The sequence below is a fragment of the Protopterus annectens genome, chromosome 8.part0, assembly GCF_019279795.1.
Source record: "Protopterus annectens isolate FY-2018-M chromosome 8.part0, PAN1.0, whole genome shotgun sequence".
Lineage (NCBI taxonomy): Eukaryota > Metazoa > Chordata > Ceratodontiformes > Protopteridae > Protopterus > Protopterus annectens.
This window is the reverse complement of record NC_056741.1, coordinates 322,307,415-322,327,586: the sequence shown is the minus strand read 5'-3', so window position 1 is coordinate 322,327,586 and position 20,172 is coordinate 322,307,415. Positions and strand designations below refer to the sequence as shown.

The window sequence follows — 20,172 nt, the reverse complement described above, 5'->3', positions numbered from 1 at the left end:
AAAATCCTACCCCCTCTGATAGAGATTCCTGGGTGCTGGATAGATGGGGTAAGAAGGTATACACTTCTGCAACCTTGGCCATTAGGGCCTTAAACTGCCAGTTTCATATGTTAAAATATCAGCAGCATATTATTGGATTGCTTAAACAGAAAATGATGTTGATTCCTGATTGTGCTCAAAATAAAGATTTACAGGATTTAATGCATTCTGCAGAACAAGTTGGAAAACATACTTTGCAATGTGGTTTTGATTCATTAGAGGCATCTTGCAGGGCTGCTGTCACTGGGTCTGTACTTAGAAGGCATGCTTGGTTAAGGAGCAATCTTTGCCAGATCATGTTAAGGCCAAATTGCTGGATGCTCCCTTAAACCAAGACTGCCTGTTTGGCATCAAAGCAGAAGAAGTACTTAAAAAGATGGAGGAAAAAGCTAAATCTATGCAAACTGTTAAAGATTTCCTGCAAGTACAGCCTCCCAAATTTAGTAGGCATTGGCCCTCTAAGAATTGGTCCTTTCCTTTCCTGCCTCTTCCAGGCCTTCTCAGTCCTAAACACATTTTTGGTAATCCCAAAATTCAAGATGCTAACTCTTCATCAGCAGCTAACTATGCTAGGCAAAGATGCCTAGTTGGCAACACTGGATTTAAAGGAAGCCTACTTGCACATCCCAATAAGGGAATCTTGCAGAAGATACCTACGCTTCAAAGCAGGCTACATGCACTATCAGTTCTCTGCACTGCCCTTTGGCTTGTCTACTGCACCCAGGGTATTCACAAAGTCCCTAGCTCCAGTCATTGCTTTTTGCAGGCAAAGAAGTATTCAAATATACCCATACCTGGACGATTGTCTAATTTAGGCAGAAAGCCAGGACATACTATTGAATCATCTGGCATTTGTAAAGAAACTGCTAACTTCTCTGGGGTACACCATAAACGAAAGGAAATCATGTCTTGTACCCTGCCAGCAAATTGTATTCCTGGGAGCAAGCTTGAATACAACTTCCCAGATGGCCTATCTCACGCCAGAGAAACAATTTAATTTGACAGCCTACTTCAAACTACTGGCCACAAAGACCCAGCTATCTGCAAGTAAAATACTGCAAGCCCTGGGGTTCATGGCCTCCTGCATTCTACTAATTCCATATGCAAGACTGCATATGAGGAAACTATAATGGTATCTAAAAAGCTTATGTTGTCAACATTCTCAGGATCTAGAATCAATGATTCCTATCATACCTTGTCTACAGATAGAGTTCCTTTGGTGAGCAGAGGCCTGCCACCAAAACAAGGGACTGCCATTCACTCTACCCCCTGCCGCCCAATCCCTAACAACAGATGCATCAGACTATGCATGGGGGGCTCACTTGGCAGGGAAGTGCATTCAGGGCAAATGAAATCCAAGTCAAATGCACCTGCATATCAATCAAAAAGAAATGTAAGCTATACAGAATGCTCTGACAGCCTTCAAGGACCACATTCTTCCAGGACAATTATTGGTAAAGACTTACAACACCACTGTTATGTGGTACATAAGCAAGCAGGGAGGAACCCACTCTTACCCTCTCTGCAGACTAGCCATGGCTCTGTGGACCACAGCCTTGAGCTACCAAGTGCACCTAAAGGCACAATTCCTGCCAGGAAAGCTAAATACACTGGCAGATGACTTAAGCAGAAATCTCATGGACCCATACGAGTGGAAATTGGAACCAAAGATATTCAACATGTTGGGAAACAAATGGGGGAGCCCAGAGATAGACCTGTTTGCCTCCCCCCCGAACTACCAATTGGACAAATTCTGCACAAGGACTCCCCACAAACAAGCTTGGAAAGTGGATGCCCTATCCTTCACCTGGAAAAAAACTATCAGTTTATGCCTTTCCCCCTCTGCCTCTTCTCTCCAAGGTACTACTAAAGATCAAACAGGACAAACCAAGGACAATATTGATTGCACCAGACTGGCCATGCCAACACTGGTACCCCCTCTTGTGCAGCATGTCACTGCTGGCACCATGGCACCTGCCTCAGACCCCTACCCTGCTGTCCCAGCAGGAGGGCCAGATTGTGCACCCACAGCTTCAAACCTTGAACCTGGCAGCCTGGCTAATTACCTGATCTCTCCGTTACCATCCCTCAGTAAACAAGTGATGGATGTCATTCTGGAGGCAAGGAGGCCTAGTACTAGAAAATCCTATGCTGAAAAGTGGAAAAGATTCTGTTTCTGGAGCCAAACTCAGGGGATGGACACAGCAGCGCCCAATTTACTTCAGCTTCCTCAATACTTAACTGAGATGCTTCACAAGGGCCTTTCCTTTTCCTCCATCAAAATTCATGCCTCAACCATTTCAGCTCATTACAATACAGAACCACCCCTTTTCTCTCATCCACTGTTGAAGCAGTTCTTCAGAGGGGCCAAACACTTAAGACCACCCAGGAAAACCCCTACTCCAGCCTTGGACCTCAAATTTATATTGGAAAAACTCACTCTGCCTCCCTTTGAGCCAGCTGCAAATGCAGAGTTGAAATTCCTTTTTTGGAAAACAGCCTTCCTTCTAGCCATCACTTCAGCATGAAGAGTGTCTGAATTACAGGCCCTCATGGCAGTGGAGCCTTTCATCATCTTTCATGCGGACAGGGTGTCCCTCAGGACCAGTCCCTCCTTCATGCCCAAGGTGGTATCCAGTGTGGCCCTTAATCAGTCCATTCATTTGCCAACCTTCTTTTCTAATCCACAGAACAAGGGGGAATGGATACTGCACTCATTGGACGTGCACAGACAACTTAGACTTGACTTGGACAGGACTAAACCTCTCAGGAAATCTGAACAGCTGCTTGTTACACTTGCTGCAGGGGCAGAGGGGAAGGCCATTTCAAAGCAGACCATTTCTAAGTGGGTAGGCCACTGCATTCATTTCTGCTATAAGCACCATGGAAAACCTACCCTACAGGGGATTAGACCACATTCAACCAGGGCTGCATCTACCTCTACAGCCTTTCTCAGAGGTATCCCTACCATGGACATCCTAGAAGCTGCTACCTGGAGTTTTGTACATACCTTCACCAAACATTACCACTTGCCAATTTTTTTCTAAATCCAGAGCTGGTTTTGCCACTGCAGTCTTGCAGGGCCTTATAGTTCGTCCTAATGCTATTTAATTACTTCCTCCCATTAGCTTTGGGAATCTACCAAAATGTGATGACTGCAACAGTGAAACACGAAGAACATAGTACAGTTGTATACACTTAAATCATAAATGTAGATGTTTGAGTGTATTCACTGTTGCAGTCCTGGTTACCCTCCCTCCAGCCCCATGATTTCTATTGACTATACCTCTATTCTTGTTTACTATGCTTAAAGCTTTTTGGTGTATTTGCTTTTTTGTTGGAGGTGTAACCTTATATATAATTGCTTCCCATTATGGGGGCACCTGACATCTGGGGCAAGAAAAACTGATGTAATGGCGTCGGCTACATGCTTTATACCCCTGACTACCTGACGTCATGGAAGATGAGACAGCAACTGACGCAGGACCTAAGACTGATAATCAGGCCGACTGAGGGCTACTGCAAGCAGATAATCCAAATGTAACATCTACATTTATGGTAAGTGTACACAACTGTACTTTATCTTCACCTGAAAGTGGTGAACTCTCTATCACTCCTAGTAGTCATTTGTTTTCTTCTAAAGTAAGTGACATCCTTTTAGAGGTACAGTGATTCAGTGTAAATAAAACATACCTGAGGAAATGGAAGGGCTTTTCTAGATGTTGTTTAGATGAGGACATTGCATAGTTAGACTGTTACCATTAATTAGCTTTTTCATACCATATGGACTAATTTAATGCAAATCTTTTCTTTCTTCAATAAGATGCATCTTTCTGCAGTTTCAGCTTGTCTGTTTCCCCAGTTGTTTCAAAGGTAGCTAGATACCCTTAAGCAGTTAAGCTGACACTGGGTCACTGTGAGATGATAACTATAGTGTATTTGTAGTTTGTGTCTTAGAAAACTTTGTTTTGCAGCCATCTCAGCTAGAATCATTTAAGAGTTAAAGGTTCTGGTGCCTACTGAGCTATGCACAGTCTTCCTAAGGAAGTGGTGTCCTTCCAAATTAATTTGTGCTTCATGCCTAAAGTAGACTGTGAAGTAATTTTGAATTGCTTTGTTTATTTGCTTGTTTTTTTTTTCCTTCAAAAGCAATAATTACAGGCAGAAAGATTTATCTACTTTATGTATGCGTGAAAAGGCCTTTAATTGGGTTATTGAATATAACAAACCATTATAAAGGGAAAAATCGGCCTATTAAGTAGTCGACTCTTTCCAACTTCTTTGCTTTATTGCCATCTGCTATTACAGATACCAAGACTATTTCTGGGAGGTCAGCAGATACTACAGCAGCTTTTTGGTGAAGTTGCTTCTTGGTCCTTGATCCACACATTTAAGAAGAAGCATTACAAGATGTGTGTCTTGTCCAGAGGCAGAATGTTTTGTTTGTTTTTGTTTCAGCCATTTTGCAAGTTGTTTTGATGTCTTATTCCCGTGTAAGAGGGAAGCACGATGTAACATAAGTACAGTTTTAGGAGTAATGCTCACTATGCTAGTAGATGTATATTTGAAGCCATTGTTACAGGATAAGCTCCTTCCTCATCAGCTTGTAGGAAATCTTGTTCATGGTTGCCTGTTTGTTTTGTAATAGGATGTCTTATTTGATTTGCTACATTACTTTGTGTTGGAACAGTTTTAATTATTGTTGTTGCATTTAATTAACCCAAAGCCCTACTGATGTACTTTTGTTATACAAGGCTACCACAAGGGGTCCTTGTCTGTGCATCTCTAGTTTTATGTTATTGTACCCCACAAACTTCAGTTTTCTCTTTGCTTCTTCCCTCAGTCTGACTTCAAAGAAGAGCAGAGATGGTTGAAATGTCTCATACTTTTAAAGCAACAGAAAACACTGTCACATTTATGAAAGCTTTTTCTTCCTCTAGGCTTGACAGCTTACCAATACTGGCCATTAATTAGCTCATCAGAGCAGACTAACCCATGTATACTTTGAATGGTGAAGATAGCTTGAGATTCCTGTATATACTCTTAAGGTTAGCATTACTCAAACAGTTGTGTTATCCTGTTTTATGTGGAACTTGGCAGTGTTTGGGTATGACCCTGTACTGTTTGATAACCTTTGTATATAGCTACTGTCGCATATAACTCTTTATGAATATGTTACAGATATATATATATGTGTGTGTGTGTATATATATATATATATATATATATATATATATATATATATATATATATATACCCATCTTCTTTCATATAGGTAGATATTGGCTCAGGACTGCTCATATTCAGGATATAGCTTGCAACAGGTATTCTACAGGTGTTCTTAGAGCTGCACTGCAGTTCACCTCCCGATTCATCTAGGCATCAGGAAACACATTCTTAGGTGTCCAGTTTCTCTCTCAGTAATAATCATTGTACAGCTTTGGGCATGTTTGTAGTCTTATTCCCTTTGTCTTGGGCATTTGCAAAGAAATTAACAGTCCGTCAGTCTTCATCCTTCATGATTCACCTTTGTAGAGCTGCGTGACTCTGGAATATGTGGCACAGGCTTGATGAATGTTGTATATTGTTGTGGCAGCTACCTGTGTATTGAGCACTACCATCTTCATATTATGCTTTGCTTCAATATGGTGCTTGCAGGGCAGGTGTCTGTTCTACATTATATACTTTGTTTACAAATTTCACTCATACAATTATGTTGTATCCTTGGAGATAGATACATGAATCTGCAAATATGGTTCTGGGAAGTTTGTAGCTTTTGGATGTTCCAGCAGATGAAAAGACTATCAGTGGCAAGCCATATTCCATTCATCGCAAGGAATATATATATTCTTTCTAATACTTTTTGAAGAAGTATTGATGATAAAACAGTGAGCAGCAGAACAGGCACAACAAATATAGTATTGTAACTACAATCCCTCAAACATGACTGAATAGGCAAAATGAGTAAAGGGAGTTATAAATAGCCAGTGTGCATACAGCTTCAGAACAAAATGATCAAGAGACTTTTTTAGTAATATTGTTATCAGTAGTTTGTAGTTCATACTATGGCGTTCAGTAAACCTACATGAATTCTTGTGTAGGTTATCAGCTTCTTGTGATTACCATGGGAATGGAGGGATAACATATTTTTTATATATGTCTTGATCAGTACAGATTTATTTAATTAGCTCTTCTACTACTAATCATTTAAAACCTTGGGTTATAATTGCTTTTAGGTAAGACATTTTAATTACAAAAATGTTTTATTTAAACCACCAACTCAACAGATGTATGGCCAAGTAAAGTGGTAACACTGATCATAAACAACTATTTTTATGCTGAGAAAGCCAAGAAAACTACAAAAACAAAGAAAGAATAAAAGCAGATACATAAGAAGCATAATTAAAAGAAAGTTAACAAATGGAGGAAAATATCTTTCTAATCACAAGCGGTACAGACATGGCTCCTTTGTAATTTCTGTGGTGTGCCTGAAATAAAGAAAAAAAGAGTGAAAATCTTTGCCTGTCAGAAAAAAAGCTATATCTTAAATATGGTAACAAATCATTAAATGTCTATGACTGCAAAAGGGCTGTGCCTCTGTCACTGACGAGATATTTTGGTCTTAGTCTAGTGGGGTCTTTATTTCCCAAATTATTTGACATATTCTCAAAATATGTCCCAGAAAGTAGCTTTGATTATTACCTCTAAAATGTCTCCAAATTATGCTCCTAGCATGAAAGTCAAAAGAGCAACTATAGTTTACATTAAAAAAATGTCTATGGTATTGTAAAGAATGAAAATATTTATTTTTATTTATTTTATTTTACATTTGTTAACCGGGGGTGTCTGACTGAGCCGAAAAGGCCCTTTTTCAGCAGAGGCTCAGGGAGAAAAGCTCCACAAAGAAAAATTACAGACACATTTAGTTATGTAGACATGATCAGTATACACACAAATTACAAGAGACATGTTTTTACAGTGGTATGCGGCACATAAACAGTTACAGTGGAGAGAACAAACAAAAAAATATTAATTTTAAAAATAAAAGGTAATTAATAGATTTGTGGTGTACAGCTGAAATTTGGAACATAGGTAGAATACATATATAGTACACAGGTACAGTACATACATTGTAGATTAGCCAGTGTTTGTGAGTAAGATTGAAAACTATTATCAAGTGCTCTAGATTTAGTATGTAGATGTTATCTGCTTTCACTAGCCTGGGGAGCAGTCATGGCACTGCCAACTTTGCTTGAGATGTTGCCTGATGAGGTCTTTAAAGGAGGCTTTGGATGATGTGTTTTGAATGCTAGTAGGGACAGAGTTCCATTTTTTAGCTTCTGAACTACTATATAGTGCATCTCCAAAGCTATTGTAGCTGTTGGTGACTTCTAGTAGTAGTTTGCTTGATGATCTAAGAGGCCTTTTGGCTGAGTGATGTTGTACTAGGTTTTTGAGGGCAGGACACTTATTGGGGAGGAAATAGATAGAATGACAGAGGCAGAGCTGATTGTAGGTTAGGAGGTTGGGCAGTTCAAGCCAGTGGAGCTGTCTCAAAGCAGTACAGTGATGAGTTCTATATGAACAATTTGCAGCAAAGCGGGCAATTCTGTTGTAGCAGGCTTCCATTTTGCTTAGTTCAGTTTTGTTGAGATTAGTCAGAATGGGAGATGTATAGAGTAGGGTGGATAGAAGTTTGGAGGGAGCAATGGCTGATCTTGTGTTGTTGGTAAGAAATGGTTTGATACGGTAGAGTGACCCCAGTTTGGCTTGTACTTTTTTAATAGTTAAGTTGAGATGACTATCAAATTTTAGGTGGGAGTCTATGGTTATTCCCAATAGCTTAGCCTGTGCCACTGGAGCAATTGGAGTAGAATTTGTGGAGTAGATAGTGAATTGAATGTTAGTGTTTTTGTTAGAACTGGTTATAATCATAAGCTGAGTTTTCTTTGGATTGAGGATAAGTTGGGCTTTGGTAAGGTAGTTTTCAACATCAGAGAATGCTAGTTGAGTTGTTTGCAGGAGGGTGGGAATGTTTTGTGCAGCACAGATTAAGGTAGTGTCATCTGCATACTGAATTATAGATGCATGCTGTGTGGAGGTATGGAGATCATTTGTGAAGACTGTGAATAGTAGTGGTCCTAAGATAGAACCCTGTGGGACTCCTGCAGTTATGGGCAGCTGAGGAGAGAGAGAATTTTCCCATTTCACAGCTTGGTACCTGTCAGTTAAGTAGCTTTGGAACCAGGTAAGAGTGGGATTTGATAGATGATATTGGTTTAATTTGTTTAGCAGGATTTGGTGTGAGACTGTGTCAAATGCTTTGGACATATCCAAAAAAGAGTTGACACTTGTAGGCCTTCATTTTTGAGATGGTTTACTGTGTCTGTGAAGCAGAGGAGGGCTGTAGTGGTACTATGGGCAGGTCTGAAACCATGCTGAGTAGGTGACAGGATGTTGCTGTCTAGGAGATAGTTTAGCATCTGGGTATGGATGCATTTTTCTAGGATTTTGGCCAGGGGGAGAGTAAAGCAATGGGTTTGTAGTTATTAAGTTCAGTGAGGTCCCGCCTTTATGTATGGGTCTAACATAGGATATTTTCCAGAGTTTGGGCACATAGTTTTCAACAATTGATCTGTTTATGAGAGTGGAGACTGGGATAGCAATAGCATCTGCAAGAAATAGCTGGGGAGTAGGTTGGCTGCTGTTGATGAGGTTTTTAGTTTGGAGAGCATGCTTTTGATTGAAGTGGTGGAAACTGTTTTGAGGGTAAAGCTTGTATTAGTGTTATTTGTGTTGGGGGGGGGGTTAGTGAGGAAGGAACTGTCCTGTGATACTAAGGATTGAATTGAGTTCACAAAGTGGGAGTTGAATTGTGTTTCGATGGGAACTTTTGTGTCAGGGGTGGTTGGTTTGGGGGTAGCCTTTTGGGTGGATTTTAGTAGCTGGTTTACATTTTTCCAAAATTTTTGTGGATTGTGTTGGCATTTAGTTTGTAATGTTGTGTAGTAGGATTTTTTGTCCAGCCTAATGCATTTTTTTGCATGGTTGCGCAGTTCTTGGTAGGCTTTGTGTTTCTTTGTTTTTTTGATAGTAAAGCCTGGCAGTGTCTCTGGACTTGAGGATTTGTTTGGTTTCTTTACTGAGCCAGGGGTTTGTGGAGGTTCTAACCTTGATTTTGCGCAATGGAGCGACAGTGTCTAGGTGTTGTAGAAATGTTTTTGTTGGAATATGTTACAGCCTGGTCAAGTGGGAGGGTTTTTAGGGGGGGTCCATTCACAGTTACAGAGTAAAGTGTTGAGGACCTCAGGAGAGAATTTTTTTGTGTTTCTAGTGGATATATAGTTAGTGGTTTTGCATATGCTTGTTCTACTACGTATAAAGTATATTATGTTGTGGTCACTTAAGGTGTCAGGGAGACTGCTTGTGTGAGGGTACAATGTGGGGTTGTTAGTTAGGACCCAGTCAAGGATGAATTCCCTTTTAGATTTTGTATCACATCTAGTTGGAATTTGGACTAGCTGCTGGTAGCCATGGAGATTTATTAGATTACTTGATGGTTCTGATATATAGGTGACCCAATCTAGGTTGAAGTCCCCCAGAATAAGGGTTTCTTGTGAGTATGTGGAAGAACACCAGGATAAGAAGTCTTCAAGGCTAGCAGGTGTATTACCAGGTGGAATATAGATCACAATTGTGGTGATGACCTTTTTAGGGTGAAGTTGAAGTTGTGAGATAAGTATGTCCCAATTATTGGGGGAGGGGTAGGAGTTTGGTAATTGACGGACAGTTAAGTTGGACTTGTACAGTAAGGCAGTTCCAGTCTGTCTTGTCTAATGATATTGTAGCCGGTAGGGAGAACTTCTGAGTTAGCTATGTTTTTATTTAACCAGGTTTTTGTTAAAGCAACTATGTCTGGGGAGTAGTGTGCTATTGTGGCCTGGAGTTCAGGTATTTTATTTTTGATACTTCTAATATTAATATTTAGCATTAAAAGGTGGTTGGTTTTGCTGCTGTTGTTGATTTGCCCAGGGATGAAGAAAGTGGGGGTGTTATGTTCTGACATTTGTGTTGGACAGGATGGATTTGGGTCTGGGTTGGGGTGGATTTCCCCACTTATAGTGAGCCTGGAGTTAAAATGGTTATACAGATGTTAGAGTTTGGTGAGGAGTGTGAGAAAGTATTGTGTTTTTTTGGAGTAGGAATGAGAGCATATGTGTTTAGTTCTGAATTGGTCAGTTATGTAGTTCTTGAATAACTGTTGGCAGATATTATTATAATGTGTGGTGTCTGTATACGAGAGTGCATAATGTAGTGCTGTGCTACTAAGTTTAGGGATATTGCTAGAGTGATAGCTTGTGGTGTTGTAAAGAATTATGAGAAGACAGACTAGACTTAGTTGTGTGATAATCATGGTTGTAAAGTTTAAGTTGTTTCTAGGTGGGGGATCTGAATAGGAATTATAGGGTTGCACTATATGTGGATGGGGAAGTAGTGTGGGTGATGTAAAAAATGCCTAGTGGGGAATGAGAGTGATTGGGAGTATTTTGTGTGGAGCAAGTTGGTGTGGTATAATGTGATATGACTTATGGAGCTGTGATTGGTGGAGGTGATGTGAGGGTGAGCTGTGGATGTGGCTGTGATTACTATAAATGTAGAGGTAGTGGGGATGGAAGGGAATAGGGGGCAGGGCAGGGGAGCGGAGAGAGCCTGAGCGTTAGCGAGGGCAACCAGAGCAGGGCAGAGCCAACCAAGACAAGAGAAAAAAGTAAGTATTACTTTACAAATCTGAACACTTTAAGCAAATTCCTGAGCTCTAATGGCTTACCGGCAAGCATAATGTAATTGCTGAAGAGCACTTGTGTCCTGGTGGGAGACTAGAAATTTAAAAATGGCTCCATGCTCAGCATGATTATAATATAGACTTTGTATTGGGGAAGGGAGATAGCACAAGGGGTGTAAACCAGGTGGAATGCAAAGAAACCAGAGAGGCAATCAGTGGAAATCAGTGAAGGCCTCAGAGGGGGTAAGTAATAATTCAAACTACCTGTAAAGTGAAGGAGAGAAGAGACAGCAAAGTTTATTAAGGTTGGGAGTGTGTCTTCACATTGACTTGCTGATTAGTAACCATTTTTTGCACAGATTAGAGTAGGGAGATACATTAGCAATGGAGGGGAATGTATAGAGATGCAAATAAACAGGTGGGCCTCCAAGTGATACAAACTAAGGCAGAAGGCACTGAGAGGGCTGCTTGATGGTTAATTTAGTCACAGGGATGTGAATTAAATGTAAACTGCCTATTGGACAGTTAGGATTACTGTACTAGCGAGGGGTGGGGAGGACATAAGGCTACAACAGTCAGTTTTATTAGCAAGCTGAGAACTACTAAGAAATACCGCTAATTTAATAGCTTCACTCTCATAAAACATACAAGTAGAATGCCTGGGTAGACTGACCCTGCCCTTGAGGCTCAAAATGTATATCCTTGTTTAGTTTGCAGTACTGAAAATATGACGTGATCCATTGGGAGCTGCACTCTGGTAAACAAATGTAATTAAGTAAATAATGTTTGGAATCAAGGCAGTACATGAAGGTGTCATTGTACAGAAGGTTTGTGTAACTTATTAGTCCAAAAAGTAGCAGTAGTAGCTTACCGTATTAACTGCTGAGAAATGTATTACTGGAAGAGCCCTATAGCTTCTATCACCTAGGACTGAACTAAACCGGCATGAGATTTACATGTGTTGCAAATGTTGGATTAGCTGTTGAAAGGGTGCATTGACTGTTTTCTTTGATACTGGTATAGAATAAATGCAGTGTATGGGAAAAATAACTTAGTAGCCTAGCAAAATACAGTAAATCATTATGCAGTATGTAAACTGCTGCTTGTTTTACAGAATAATCCAGAGCAATTTGTCACTTTTTAAATTCTGTCCACTGTTCTTTCCATCATATCCACTCCTAATATGCATCCCTTTACAAGAATGAATGTGTAAGTAATTTGAGAGTGTTGAAAAATAAGGAACCTGGCAAATATTTCTCATAGAGTGGCTGCAACAAAACAAAATTGGTTATTGAGCATTTTACAGATATTATGTCAGAATACAGATGTAGCTGTCAGCACCGTCTATTAATTAGTGTGTGTTTATATGATCTGAAGATCTTGTGGCAAACAATTGTTCATATTAGGTAGCAAAACAGTAAGAGATATATTGGTTTTGTTATCCACAGATATAAAAAAATCGGAATGCATACAGATTTCTTGCAGATTATCTTACCGTGTATAACACTGTGTTATTAATTTATGTAAGACACTATAGAGAAACTGTTTATTTCAACTTTTGTAATTCACTGTAACTTCCCCATGAAATTATTATGCTTTTTCCAGTTCAGTAAAAGAGCATCTTGATATGTTTTATTCTTGTACAGTAAAAGCCTGTGGCAGTGACATATATTGTGTAGTACAAAAGGTAATGGGCAAACTCTATCTGGCAATGTAATAATCAATGATGACATAATAGCAGGTTAATATAACTCAGGAAAACACCTGAGAGATTCCAGGACAATTAATGTTTTGGGTCACCATCATTCATGGTTGGGAAGAAGAGTGTGAGAAGCATAGTTTAATAAGTAGAAACATTTTTCTGATATAGAAAATGGGGTCATGTTGAAAGTGAAACAGGCACTAAATTATTAAGGATGCAGCATGGTATGAAACTAGAAAGACTGCAGTGAAAGCAGGATTTTTGCTGTCTGTAAACATTTGTACTGTAATTAGTTCCATTTCATATGACTGTTGCAAAGATGCATTAATCCTGTTGATGCTGATGCTGATTTAGTCACCTTTAATTGTGTTTTTTCTTTTTAGGTTCTCTTCAAAATCATGATGAAGAGCGGTATCTTTCAAAGAGAAGTGGATCCAAGCTAAAAAGTGAAGAATCTTCATCAGAAGAGACATTCAGATCTCTAAGCCACCAGAAGCTATTATCAGTTGGCTCTTCTGTAGTTTCCTTAAGTAGAAGACAAGGCAGCCTCAGCTCCCAGGATTCTCGAACTGAGAGTGCTGGTCTGTCCCATTACCATTCAAGTGTTTACAGCAGGCACTTAAGGGATGATATGGCTGGAGAATCAAAACACAAACACATAGCTTCATTTGAAAATTCAAGATCAGGAGAGAAACCTAGGGCTTCTACAGAGAGTAAGAAAGGAAAAACGAAGTCTCCTGTGATGCAGAGAGAAGACCACTCTGACAGAGGAGATTCTGACATGGATGAGGAGACCTATTCTAGTAGCCAAGAGCAGCATATACTGAAAAAGGTATGCTTTTCTTTTGTTGAATAATGTTTTCTGTAGACTATATTGCAACTTTGAATGTGTTTGTTGCATCATATATGTGTATAGCTGTGATATTTGAAGGTTTGGGTCTTCCATCTTAGTATAACTGATTAGGGCAGTTATTGCTTTTGGGCTTGGCAAGTGACACTACTTTCACAATGGGAGGAAACTTATGCTGGTTTCTACAACTGTAAGAAGGAACATTTGTCTTATTTGCTTTTAATAAAGGATTGTTTCCATCATGGAACACTCATATGAAACATGTGACTTCTTACAGTGCAGATGTTTACAACTGAGCCTGATTAACAACAACAACAACAAAAAAATGATTTTAACATTAAGGATCTGCATGTTATTCTTAAGCCTGTTAAGGAAAGCCATATACTTGAAGTAGGAGTTTTCAGCACCTCATTATAGTGTCAATGACTGAAGGCTTATCACACCAAATACTTGCACGTGAAAATGATATAATAAAAAAGGCACATGTACTGTAACAAAACACATTGTTATTTAGTGTACAGGATTATTGTGGCAGCTAAAAATAAGTTTACCACTGTCTGTTGAAGTAGTTATGAGCAAGTCTTGCTGCTTTCCATTTTGTATGCTAGATGCATTGTTATGCATGCTGCAGATGTCTGTAATAGTTCATACTTAGATTAATGTGCCATGTGATACAGACAGACATACTTGGAAGTGCCTCACCTCAGTCACAACCACTGTTTTTGTGATTAATGTGCCATGTGATATTGACAGACAAGTGCCTCACCTCAGTCACAACCACTGTTTATGTATGCCTGCACTTGCACAACATGATTGTTGTGATCTATGTATTTTGTCTTCTGGTGAGGGCTTTTGTAGCACACTAAAAATATTACAATAAGACTGTAAAATGTCTGTTAAGCTGATAGCGTAGGTGTTTACCTTTTGCAAATGCTGAATAACTGCTAAATGAAGTAAAATATGAATGTTTAAAATATACCATCAGTAAGTGGTTACTAGATGAATGAAGTCTTTATGATTGCAGTTGCCTGAATATACAAATCTCAGAAAGTTTTACTTAAATTGGCTACACTGTGGGATTACAGTTGTGCAAGCTATTTTTTGACTATGCAGGACGTTTCTGTTTTCCTTGTGTTTGTGCAACTATCAAATTAGTTTATATAAGCTCCACAACAGGTTCAAAAACATTTAAACAGTAGTTGAATAATTATCTGCAGGTAGAGAAAGCCCCAAAAAGATTAAATATTTCACAATGAGTTGGGAAGGAAAGCTCCACAAAAACACACACACAAACATTTTACAGTAGCTGATAAGTAATGATATGCAAGAGAAGAAAATACTCACATTAGATAAAAACACAAAAAAATTGAAAAACATTTACAGAAATATTAAGAATGCATTATGTTTGGGGGACTTCAAAGATGCCTGCAAATTGAGTAACTGTTTCTGTCTTTCCCAGTGTGAAAACAGAAACTCGGCAGAAAATGCCAGTAGACTTGTGTTTATGGTAAATTTCAGTAATTGGCTTTTAAGTGCACTGCCTGGATACCAGGAATAAAGAAATGCAGAAGACCTGGAAAAACATCAGCTATAAAAAGTGAGGAAAAAACACTGACTGGGGAAAGTTCTGCATCTGTTCAGCAAAAAGCAATACAACCTTCAGACATGACTTCCAGTAACCTATAGGAAGATGTAAGAAACTGCATATATACCTGGTTAAAATAAAACATTGATGGAGTATATCAACACAAACAACAAAGGACTGGAAAATAAAAGAAACTTTAAACAGATATTCAGATGAGATGATAAAGCTGCAAACATCAGAGGTTGAAATGAAGAAAAGGCTAGCTGAATATGAGACTGCTCAGGAAGAGATGTTTCAAAAAATAATAGAATTAGAGGACAGAGCATGTAGGGAAAACCTGAGATTTGCAGCTATACCAGAGAAGCTGGAAGGAACACACTGCATTCATTTTATGAAAGCACAAATAAGCAACTAGACTGGTATTCCACAGCAGGAGTTGTTAGTTGAAAGAACACATTGTGTGTATGCTCCAAATCTGCCTGTAAGAAAGCAACCTAGACCTTTAATAGAAAAGATGCAATCCTACCAGCAGAAGGAGTTGATTCTGACAAACTGTGGCAAAAGGACAAAGTACTAAAAGTGTGAGACAGCAGAGTGTTTGTGGAGAATGATTACTCACTGTATACCAGACGGAAGAGGAGCAAATTTATTCCACTATTCAGGCAATGTCGAAATGTAGGTGTGAGATTCAAACTGCTGTATCTAGCTGTCTTCAATGTATTCTTCCCTGGAGGGACAAAATAATTTTTTTGATGAAGTACATGATGAGGAGGAAATACAGAAGTTTGTCCAGCAAACGGTAGGATGTGAAACAGAAGGAGATTCTGCTCCTTATTCTTCTAGTAATAAAGACCATAGAAGGGCTGCACCTGTGAAACCTTTTCAAATTTTTCAACAGAAAAATGTTAGAGGGAAGGAAGGGAGCACAAGAGTTGACCAGAAGAATGGAGATATAAAATATTATTAACACTGTAAAATATTATTAGCAGAGAGCGCTAGGCTGACTGGACAGACACCGTGCTACCGTTAATATTTATTTGTATTAGTACAAATTCTTGCCAAACAGTTAATACTGTCAAAGTTATTTCAGTTCTATTATATCACAGCTAGACCGATGGACACTCAGTGGAAAAACATAACTAAAGAGTGAAAATTACTGTCCAGTTTATATACTCTTTTAAATGTCAAATTGTTATTTTTGATGTCCTTGTGACTTATTCTTCTGGTTTCTGTTTGTGTCATGAAAAAGTCCATGGTTATTTCTAGCCTGGGCACTTTCTTATGTCCCTCTTTGGTGCTGTATCTGAAGACTTCACAAAAAGTCTCTCCATGTCATCTTTGCTTCACTTGAAGTGTCTGTATTTTATTTCATTTATTTCTGCATCTGAAAGCTCAAAGAAAGTCACTTCCTTTTTTCTATAACAGGATGCCTTTACAGTAAGCCCACAGCTATATGTTATTAATATCTAAGCTGAACATTTACAAAAAGTAAAAGGTCACTTAACTGTTCTTGTAAAGCAAGCCATATTTTCTTTTACTGCACACACAGTATAATTTTGGGGAAAGCATTTTAATGTATACATTCTCTATCAATTCCCCCTTTTTAATTAAAACCAAGAAAATTGTAAGACAATTTACAACACAATACGATCTTCAGTACTTTGAATCCCTTGGTCTGTTGCAATATACGAATCCCTTGCATGCAGTGCTATCTCTCCATACAATGTTACATTACCAATGACTGTTACTTGATTACTCTTATTAACACAAATCTTACAATGATGGTAAAAGCAATTAATGCAGAAGTCAGACACATAGCCATTATTACTTATCCATTATTAACTGCTTTCATTCTTGCTTAAGCAAGTTGTCAGCCTTGCAGTTAAACAGAAGCATTTATTTCAAAATATTGTCAAGTTAACCCTTGCTTTACAATGCAAAACCTTGTATTAGAAACAAGCATAAACAATATTTAAAAAAGCAATTTACAAGAAAATGTGATCCTCTGTACTTAATAGCCTTTCTTCATTGTTAATAACAGTTACTTGTTTGACAGTTTTATTAACACATTTCCTCTGAGATAGGTCCATAAGTTGCATTTGCTATCAACTTTGTAACTTTCCATATTGCCTTAGTGGCACGATACCAGTGAAAATATTTCAGCTCCTGAAATAACACCATTTCCTATGTTCAGCTGTTTTAAAATATTTCCCTATTTTTTATCATGAACCTTCCTCTTTTTCTGGTGATTTTCTACCATGTCCTCTGGTAATGTGTGAGCAGTTCTCATTACTGGAACTGCATACTCTATGTAACAGAATTTCTCCACTTTCATCTCTTCCTTAAAAGAAGTATTATGTGTTATCTCCCGTGCTGTTTTTATTTTATACTCAAGCTTTTTCACATTACCAGAGTTGGTGTAAAGAAGCAATTTTGACTGTCCCTTTCTTAAACAGAGTATCCCTTTTTTTCTATTTCTATCAACTGTAAATGTTCTTTTATGGCAGATTGTTTTACAACTCTATTTTTATAAGATTCTTTAAACATAAAACCTGTATGTGTAACCTCTATAGGGACTGCATGTAATGGCATTTTCCCTCTGTAAGGAATGTGGCTAAAAACCCAACAATTTGACTTGTTACGTGCCTTTGCAAACAAATTTTGCATGTCCAAAAATATAGTGAAATCAGGTATCCGATCACGATGTCCCTGTTCTCATGATCTGTTATATATGAGTATCTCTCCCCATATTTTCTTTGCAACTGTTTTATTTTACATTGCCTTGTATGTACATTTTTTTAAGATTGCCTTGTCCTGTCCATAGATTGCTATTATAGAAACAAACTTAAACTTTTCTAAGACTCTTAACAGACTGTTACTGTACTGATACTGTTTGATTGTTATTAACTTACACTAATTTTTATGAACTAACATGGTGTGCTGCTTTTGCTTGGATTTTTATTAGCTGAAAAATGCTATTTGTCTAATGACTCTGTACTTTACTACCTGTTTGTATTTCTATGTATTATATCCAGGATGGCATATACACCAGTCTGACTAATGTATAAGACTGTTTGCTGTTATATTTTATGTAAGACATTCTTTTGAAAATATGACATTACAGTCACTGGTTTTTACCAATATTGATCCTGTTTGCTGTATCCATAAGCTGTCTTTGGAGAGATACTGTACTTTTAATGTGGGAGGAGGGGTGACCCTCTCTTGTTACCATAAAACTTTTTGTTATTTAGAATTTGTCATAGGTACTGCCTTAAATGTGCCTCCATTTCCAGACGTAGATGTGGACTGACTTACTCAACATTTAATTGCATTGTTTAGTTTTGCATATACCATTTGCATTACTGTAAGTGTACTTACTGTATCTGTATTAACTTTAACTTTGCACTGTATCTGTATTAACTTTACTCTGTGTCTGTATGTCTGCAGGTTATTTCTGTGTTTATTGTGAATCCATCCTGGCTTATTAAACCAGTAAAGTAATATTTATTTTTTTTGTCTTTTTCTGTCTGCCATGATGTGGGTTATAGGGAGGATTATCCCCATATTTTACTGGTCATAATTTACCATTATTATTATACTGTTAGTATTTGTAATTACCCTTTTAAGTAAGGCAAGGGATTTATCTTTTCTTCTGTTTATTGCTTACGTCCTTTTTCTGTGTACCCTGATGTTTGCAGGTTATTTGCATATATGCTGTTTTCTATTTATGATTTACCTGTTCCCATTGTTCTGTACACCTCTTCATATTCTCTCCTGCCTCTTTGGGGGTTGGATATTGCTTCTGAAAAGGAGGAATGTAATCCGAAGGATTACCTACACTCACTGATACTGCTAACTTACCACAGTCTTTCTTTGATGTAGCCCATAAGGGTTGAGATTGTGATTAAAACCTTGTTATTGAAATTATTTACTATTCCCAGTTTGCGAAGAATATGAACCCCAAGGATTATTGTTCCGCAATTGAAATTCATAAGAAATGTACCCTGTATTGAAGATCCATTTCTTGTGAAACATATTTTAACTGGCTTACTGCTTATGGCCATGCAAGTGCTGCCATCAAAGCCTTGAATGTAAGATTTTTTAACTGATTTGCAGGTAACTGTTTATTAGTGACTCAGACTGCTGCCTCTGTATCAAGTAGGACATCTTTTCATAGTGTCTTCTCCACCCATACATCCACTAACGGGAGTCTGTCCTTTCCACGTTTAAAATTTGTGAGAAAGGTTACTTGGGTGGCACACCCCTAATCAGAATCATATTCATTCTGATCTGTTTTCCTGGGTAAGTCTCTGATTACACAGACTGCATGTTTCGTTCCCTGTTGACTATTAGTGTCTTCCCTGTCTAATGTGTACTTTGTACTTTCAATTTCACGTTTTAATTCCTGACTTGCACTATGTGTGAGTTCATATGGTGGGTTTTCTGTGTATTCCATAGGGTATACTTTATTTTTTCTGTATACCTCTGTTTGTTCCTTTGACTGATTCTCCCTTACTGTATTTTTTTATTTTGATTTATTTCCCTATTTTTGGGTTTTGAAAAAGCACTATTATCTGCATAGATGCCCTTTTGTATTTGACTTTCCTTTCATCTTTTGTGATATGGATAATCCTGTTTAATGTGGCCTATTTTCTTACAAGTAAAACATATTACCTGTTTTTCTGAACTTCATTGTGTATCTTTCTGTAACCCTAGTGGAGAAGAAGCTGCTCGTGTTCCCCCTGTGTTTTTTTTTCATTAGACCATGTAGTACATCCCCTTCCTTTGCCCACATAGTCTAAAAGCTGTAATTGTATATTTTCTATGCGCATCTGCAGTACTGCGTACTTCTTTTAAACTGTCTAGCACTCTGGCTTTTCTCTTGCTCCAGGTGGAGTTTGAGATATGTAATCTCTTGAGTGTGTATCTGTCTGTCTGGCAGAAACTGATTTTAAAGCTGCATCTGCATTTTGCAGAATGTCATTAACTGTCTAACGGAATTGCTTCAACATACCATCTTGCCTGACCAAAACATTATTTTGTTTTTTTCTGTCATGCTATTTAGACTGTCTGTCTGATCATTTTTTAGATTTTTTTTTTAATTTTATACTAGCATTACCTTGTCTGTATGTTTAAAACAGTTATGTGAATCTAGACACTCACCAGTTTCAGCTGCTTGCTTTGCTTTGATATCTGCCAAAGCATTTACTGTA

General features: G+C 38.2%; 1 protein-coding gene across 2 annotated transcripts in view; it reads left to right on the top strand.

The window, feature by feature from the left end:
• PTPN13 (protein tyrosine phosphatase non-receptor type 13) overlaps window positions 1-20,172 on the top strand; it is a 1,949,788-nt gene that overhangs the window by 1,098,031 nt on the left and 831,585 nt on the right. For both annotated transcript variants that reach the window (XM_044079819.1, XM_044079818.1), the window contains one exon: window positions 12,908-13,356. In XM_044079819.1, the coding sequence (XP_043935754.1) occupies window positions 12,908-13,356 (449 nt within the window). The remainder of the gene's footprint in view (window positions 1-12,907; window positions 13,357-20,172) is intronic.